Here is a 7,735-nt window from a genome sequence, read left to right on the forward strand (position 1 = left end):
TTTTTGATTTTTGATTCTGCTATTTTTTTATAGTTAAGAGATTACAGATAGGTTCAGGCTTCAATTAGAACAATAGATGAAATCAGGGTAGGTTGTGGCTATGAAATCAGGTATCATCCATACACTAGAAACTACAATAATACCCAGGCCTTATGCAGTAGTGTGATCCCATCTAAAAGTAAAAACTAATGCCAGCTATTTCTGCAAGTTCTCATTGACGGGTACTGTTCACGCGTGAATAGTAACTCGCCGAGAGTCCAAAACGTTCCGCTGCATTCTCAACCCTAGGTGCCACATATTTATATCTCCAAAGGGTGGCACGACCTATTTTCACATAACCCCCTACGCTAAATAAATCCAACGTAGGGGCGTAAATTCCAATTATGTCCTCCATGGCAAATTCCGCGATGTCCGCGATCCCTCCATCTCCGCGATGTGATCCTCGCGATGTCGCCGCACGACCATCCGAAATCGTATCGTGATCGCCAGAATTTCCATCTTCGGCCAACGCACGCCGCACGAGCGTCCCGGTACGATGCATGGCTTTGTGGCTCAACCAGCGAACCCCGGATTTTGTGGCGTAATCTGGAAACCTCCCTCGATGTCCTCCCACCGTGTAGCCAGGTACAGTAGACGTACACCACACGATCGCCTGTCCCTCGAACGCAAGCCTCGATCCGCCCTTCTCCGCCCCCACGGTTCTTCGGAACGGCATCCTATCCTCGTTCTTCACTCGTCGCCGCATGTACCTTGTCTCCACCTGTCACCTACAACCACAACCTGCCGAGAGATACGTCACACGCACACCGTGTTGTCAATCGCTCATCACCAAGGTGCTAGCACACCGGCATCTCAATCTCCCCCTTGATGAGTGCATTGACAACACCACACCGCACAAATTTATTGGAACTAAAAAAATAAAAAGAAAGAAAAATAAACAATCTTGATCCCCAAAGACATGGGCTAGCGAAAAAGCTAGGCTCGACACAATCAAGACAAAAAAATCACTCTCCCCAAAATGAATCAAAAGCCATATCAATTTCCCAAAAGCAATCTCAGCAGCAAAACTCAACAATTTCAGCAACACTCCCCCTCAACCCCTCAAAACAAGCATGCCAAGTCTCAGCAAAAAACGAAATCAAACTCCCCCTGCAAAAATGAATTTGTGACTCACTCTCCCCCTTGTTGACAAAGCACTCCATCAAGATAAAATGCAAGGAACCAATTTAGAGAAAAGCATGTGAGAAAGCACAAGTCAAAGCTTCTGAGACATATACAAAATACTTATAAAAGCTAACCAGCAACACGAGCTACTCAGAGAAGGAGCAACACAATGCCATGACCAATAGAATTTTAGAACTGAAATCTCTTTGAAAAACCAATTAGCCAGGCAAAAACATGCATATTCCAAAATTAATGCCAAGCTGAAGACAAAACATATTGCAAGCTGACACGATGGATACACAGCTTCAGTCAAAGTTCACTGCAACGCCCACAAATGCATGCATTTGTCATATTTAATTCTGGCTTTTGTGAGCTTGACAAGCAGGGATATGGGAAGCAAGAGTTGTGCCCAGCCAGTTTGTTTAATTTTGATTATGAGCGAGAACCAGCAGGGACATGGGAAGCAAGAGTTGTGCACAGCCAGTTTGTTTAATTTTGATTATGAGCGAGAACCAGCAGGGACATGGGAAAAATCAGAGTTGTGCCCATATTTAAATTCTCAGGAAAGCAAGCAGATCATTTGCAACCATACTATGCACTCCCGAGTAAAAACTTGTATTGTGAGTTACATTTGCAGTGAAAACCCATTAAAAGAAGCTGACTACCGAACCATGAGCAAGATATATGTCAAGTATTCAACAAGTCACTAGATCCAGAAAAGCAAGCATAGCCCAACATAATTTTTTAAGTATATATCTGTGCTGTTTTCAAAATAAAAATTGGTCAAGCAAAGCATTCAAACCTCTCCAAAAGCATCGATCGCAAACTAGCCAAAACAAGTATAAGGCATATGTAACTGAAGCAACTTACAATGATACTAGAATGGGTAACACACCCCGAACTCACCACGCAAACGTGCAAACGTGGTTTGATCGAGTGGTTTAGTCAGAATATCAGCAAGTTGCTGACTAGTATCAATGTATTTAAGCTTAATATCACCCTTCTCAGCATGATCCCTCAGAAAATGATGACGAACCTCAATGTGTTTCGTCTTAGAGTGAAGCACAGGATTCTTTGCAACACTTATAGCGCTAGTGCTGTCACACAAGAGAGGAACGCGAGAAAACGACAAACCAAAATCGCGAAGGGTAGCTATCATCCATAAAAGCTGAGAACAACAACTAGCAGCAGCAACATACTCAGCCTCTGTAGTAGATTGAGCAACATTAGATTGTTTTCTAGAGGACCAAGAAACAAGCGAAGAACCCAAAAATTGGCAAGTACCCGATGTAGACTTTCTATCCAAACGACACCCAGCAAAATCAGCATCCGAATAACCACACAAACTGAGAGTTGAAGCAGCAGAGTACCAAAGGCCAAATGCAGGAGTAAATCGAAGATACCTCATTATGCGCTTCACCGCCTGACGGTGAGAAGTCCTAGGGGACACCTGAAAACGAGCACACATACACACAGCAAAGTGTATATCTGGCCTCGTAGCAGTCAAGTATAGCAGCAACCCAATCATGCTTCGATATTCCTTCTGATCCACGGGCTCTCCGTCCTCATCAGCATCCAAAGCAGCGCTAGTCGGCATGGGCGTAGAAATTGGCTTCGCATCATCCATCGCAAACTTCTTTAGGACATCCTTCGTGTACTTTCCCTGATGCACAAATGTACCTTCCGAAGTTTGTTTTATTTGTAAGCCAAGAAAGAAATTCAGCTCGCCCATCATAGACATCTCAAATTCTTTACTCATCACATCTGCAAACTTTTTCACAAGAGCATGAGAGGAACCACCGAAAATGATATCATCCACATAAATCTGAACTATTAAAGTGTCATTTCCTTGCCTGAGGAGAAAAAGAGTTTTATCAACTGAACCCATTTTGAACCCGTTTTTAAGCAGAAAAGTTTTCAATCTAGCATACCAAGCACGAGGTGCTTGCTTCAAACCATATAAAGCCTTTTGCAACTTAAAAACACGATCAGGAAAATTGGGATGTTCAAAACCAGGCGGTTGTTTAACATAAACTTCTTCTTCTATAAAACCATTCAGAAAAGCACTTTTCACATCCATTTGATAAAGCTTATATCCACGTGAAGCAGCAAATGCAAGCAAAATACGAATGGCTTCTAAACGAGCAACAGGAGCAAAAGTTTCACCATAATCAATACCCTCTTTTTGAGAAAAGCCCTGAGCAACCAGCCTAGCTTTATTTCTAACAACATGACCATCTTCCCCTTGTTTGTTCTTAAAGACCCATTTAGTTCCAATTGGTTTACAAGAAGGAGGAGGATCAACCAAAACCCAAACCTGATTCCGTGCAAAATTTTCTAACTCCTCATGCATGGCATTGACCTAGTTAGAATCAGATAAAGCATGTCCAACATCTCGGGGGTTCAAAAGAGGCAACAAAGGCAGTATGCGCAAAGACACAATAATTTTTATTTTTCATACCTCTGTTCCTTGTCGTGCGTTCATCCAAATTACCTATTATGTTCTTGGCAGGATGACGATTCTGAATGTGTCGTGGTGCTGTACGTTCTGAAATCGCCTCCCCCTCAACTGCAGCCGGTACATGATCAACAGTCGATGAAGCTGCAGGCTTTGCTATAGATGTACGTGTCGGCGATGGTCCATCCTCCAAAGTGGTGGAGGGCGCCTGCTCAGGCTGGGCGCCAGGCTCCCCCTACATCGCAGGCTGGGCATCATCGTCATCGTCGTCGTCACATCCATCTTCCTCTTTCTCATCCTCAAAAATATCCTGCCCGATCTCGTCATCACCTGCACACTCAAAAGCAGAAGAAAAACAAGGCATTGTCTCATCGAAGGTGACCTCACATGTCTCATCGATGCGGTTAGTATCAAGATTAAGCACACGGTACGCTCGCCCTTGCAAGGCATACCCCAAAAATAACCCATTGGAAGAACGCGATTCAAATTTATCCAAATTTCCCTTTTTCAATATAAAACACTTGCAGCCAAAAACTCAAAAGTGGAAAACTTTGGGAGGTCGACCAAATCTCAACTCATAAGATGTTTTTCCTAGAAAAGCTCTCAGAAAAATGCGATTAGCAACATAGCAAGCGGTGTTGATAGCCTCAGCCCAAAAACGTCTAGGAGTTTTATGTTCATCAAGCATTGTCCTAGCCATCTCAACAAGCGTACGATTTTTACGCTCAACAACACCGTTCTGGGGAGGAACGTAAGGTGAGGAAAACTGATGATCTAAACCTTGTTCTGAACAAAAAGCTTTCATGCGAGAATTCTTAAATTCCGTACCGTTGTCACTGTGAATTGCTCTAACGGCATTATTTGACAACTCATTTTTCAGCTTCAGAACAAGATCATGAACATATGAGAAAGCCTCATCCTTAGATTCCAAAAAGAACACCCATGAATATCGAGAAAAATCGTCCACAACGACGAGCACATACCACTTCCCACCAGCAGACCGAACACAGGCTGGACCAACAGTGTCCATATGTAACAGTTCACCCGGTCGTCTCGTCATCACCTGAGTCATAGGTGCATGAGAAGCAGCAACCATTTTTCCATGTTTGCAGGGAGCACAAATCAAATCCTTTTCAAACTTGAGTTTCGGTAAACCATCAATTAAATCCAATGAACTCAAACGACAAAGCAAATCAAAGCTCAAGTGGCCCAACCGACGATGCCACTTCCAAATCAGGGGGGAACCATGAGCAACTAAACAGCGAGTTTCACCAAAAGATTTAGAAAAATCAGCTTTAAAAATCCGTCTAAAAGGAGAAATCTTGCAAACAAGGTTACCAGCAGAATCAAGAACACGCGAATTTCCTTTCTTAAAACGAACCTCAAAATCATCCTCAAGAAGTTGCGAAACAGACAGCAAATTATAATGTAAATTCTTTACCAATGCGACGTCCTTTAACATGTATTTATCTGTTACCTTGATGCAGCCATGCGCCATTACCTTACCTTGACTTTTATCCCCAAAAGTGATGTTTTCCTTTACGCTCGTGGGGGTGAGGCTGGAGAACCATTTATCATCTCTGGTCATGTGGCGCGAACAGCCAGAGTCCATTATCCATATGTCCTCCTCGCCTCCAACCTGCAATCAACAACGAGAGCGAGGGTGAGCTAATGACTCAACACTAGGGTTAGGATAATGTAATGAAAACCAGTGCTGAGCCACTTGCTCAAAAGAAGCGTTAGCAAAATCAAAGTTCTCAAAAAAACGATGAGAACCACGAGGGGGAAAACGTGGTCTGTCATCCCGATGTTGTGCAAGAGCATGAGTACGTGAGCGAAAACCAGAAGAGCGAACAAATGGCTCACGTCTCAAAACAGGACGATCATGAGTACCACGTACAGGGTACTGCTCACATCTAAAAACACGACGATCATGAGTACCACGTGTGGGGTACTGCTCACGTCGTTCAGCACGCATCCTCCGATAACAGAACTCATAAAGATGACCATCATGACTGCAAAAATCACAATGATAAAGCTTACGCGCAGGAGCGAAAGAAGCCTCAGCATTAGAACTAGAAGCAACAAAAACAGGCTTAGCAAAATGATCACAAGAAGAACCATTTGGCTTAGTATTTTGTACACCCTTGAAGTGTTTTGGCTTAGGCACCCAAACCTGCTTTTTAGGAGCAGATCTAGATGTCTCAACCAGCAACCCATAAGAGGTGACACCTGAACCCTTCCTAGGAGGTGGTCCAGTATATTTAGCCAAAGGTGGATTCTTCTCATCAACAGGCGGTCCACTTTTTTCACCAAAAACATGTTTCAAGTCATAACCGGGACCAAAACGCTCACCCCGTTTAATTTGAGCAATAGCCATACCAATTTGAGGCTCACGAATAGAACACCAACCAAGAATAGTTCTCAAATGCTTATTTTCTTCTTCCAAATCAGCAAGTTTGGCCCTTAAATCATTATTTTCAACAACAAAATTAGGACAAGTTAGGCATGAAGGAAGAACCGGACAAGTGTGTTTTTCCAACTCAACAATATGTAATTTAGCAACATTTATTTCAGATCGTAAAGTTGGACAAATTAAATAAACCGGCAAATCAGGACAAGTGTGTTCTTCAAAATTTTTTACCCGACATAAAGCATTATCCAAGTCAACTTTCAGAAGCGGGCAAGAAACACAAGTACCAAGCAAATTCGACCGAGAACGAAGTTCATTTAGTTCAGCATAAAGTTTATCTCGATCATCAACAATGGAAGAATACTTGGTTTGCAATTTAGAAAGCGAAATCATATGAATTGAGCATTCTTCACATTCATCAGGTTCAGCAGGATTAGATGCAGCATTTTTGAGAGTAGCTAGTTCAGCACAAGTTTTATCATAATCAGTTTTAAGTTTAGCCAACACTTTATTTTGCTTATGAACAATTTTAGTTAAATTAGCTATTCTTTGTTCTGCAGAAGTATCTACCTCATCATCAGAAGTTTCATCGTTGCTGTCGGTTGATGCATCACCCTCCAAGGCCATAGTACATATCCCACCATTGATGCCGGCGTCAGTGATGAAGCAAAGTCCGTCTGTCTTCTTCTTGGGTGTCTCATCCTCGGAATCTGAATCGCTGGAGTCTGACGAGCCACCTGAAACATACTGTCCAAGAGAAGATAATAAAACATTTGCAGCCTTAGCGACTTGCTTGTCAGAGTATTTTTGTCCGCCTTTCTTCCATTGCTTATCCTTCTTCTTCTTCCTCTCCCTAAACTTCTCCTGGCGCCTGGAGGAGTTATTGCCCTGCTCAAAAGATCTCTGCTTGTTTGGGCAATCAGCAGCAAAGTGTCCTCGCTCACCACAGTTGAAGCAGCCATCTGAATGTCTTCTATTACGCCTGTTGTCATACACACGCTTAAACTTGTTGGAGAGCAGTACAAGCTGATCATCATCTAGCACCTCCAACTCCTCATCTGCAACATGACACAAAGAAGACAAAGCAAAACTGGAAACATTTGGATTAGCATTAGTGTTAGTCTTATTTCCAGAAACCAAAGCCATTGGAACGTCAGAAGAAGAAGCAGCTGTGGGATTTTTTCAATTTACGCTTAGAAACAATTTCGATCTCTTTTGATTTGAGCTTACTGTAAAGCTCATCAGTGGTGAGAGTCTCATAACCTACAGATTCAACGATCGCCTCAACTTTCATATCCCATTCATCATTAAGTGAATGTAATAATCTGAGAGCCCTAGCATGATCATCATAAGGCATACTGCTATTCATGGCCTTCATCTTATTAACAATCACTTGAAAACGTGCAAACATGTCATCAATCCTAGTGGCCGGCATAGGGGCGGCGAGCATGGGATCCGGTGGCGGTGGTGGTGGCTTCCCCTCCCCCTTCAACTTTGGTGGCGGCGTGGAGGCCGGATCTGGTGGCGTGGAGGCTAGATCTAGCCTCCCCACGGTGGTGCAGGTCCTCCATGTTGTGGATCTAGGTGGTGGCAGCTTCCCCTCTCCCTTCAACTCCGATGGCGGCGTGGAGGCCAGATCTAGTGGTGTGGAAGTCAGATCTAGCCTCCCAATGGCAGTGTGGGTCTATTGGCGGTTCTTA

General features: G+C 43.3%; 1 protein-coding gene across 1 annotated transcript; it reads right to left on the reverse strand.

Moving 5' to 3' along the window:
* Nucleotides 1–3,857: 3,857 nt before the first annotated feature.
* LOC136495609 (uncharacterized) lies at nt 3,858–7,470 on the reverse strand. Its single transcript, XM_066491493.1, has 5 exons — nt 7,227–7,470; nt 6,267–7,093; nt 5,124–5,261; nt 4,451–4,541; nt 3,858–3,952 (listed from the first exon to the last, which is right to left on the reverse strand). The coding sequence occupies exons 1-5, from the start codon at nt 7,468–7,470 to the stop codon at nt 3,858–3,860; spliced, it is 1,395 nt and encodes a 464-aa protein (XP_066347590.1).
* Nucleotides 7,471–7,735: the final 265 nt, after the last annotated feature.

Source organism: Miscanthus floridulus, chromosome 12 (genome assembly GCF_019320115.1).
Source record: "Miscanthus floridulus cultivar M001 chromosome 12, ASM1932011v1, whole genome shotgun sequence".
Taxonomy (NCBI): Eukaryota; Viridiplantae; Streptophyta; class Magnoliopsida; order Poales; family Poaceae; genus Miscanthus; species Miscanthus floridulus.

What these genes read in the sequence shown, in the direction of transcription:
- LOC136495609 (XM_066491493.1), bottom strand. Translation starts at nt 7,470, where the DNA reads ATGCCGGCCACTAGGATTGATGACATGTTTGCACGTTTTCAAGTGATT. An exon ending in GGGATAAAAGTCAAGGTAAG is followed by an intron (nt 4,542 to 5,123) that starts GTAATGGCGCAT and finishes TTGGAATCTAAG; the next exon opens with GATGAGGCTTTCTCATATGT. An exon ending in AGCAATTCACAGTGACAACG is followed by an intron (nt 3,953 to 4,450) that starts GTACGGAATTTA and finishes TTGAGTGTGCAG; the next exon opens with GTGATGACGAGATCGGGCAG.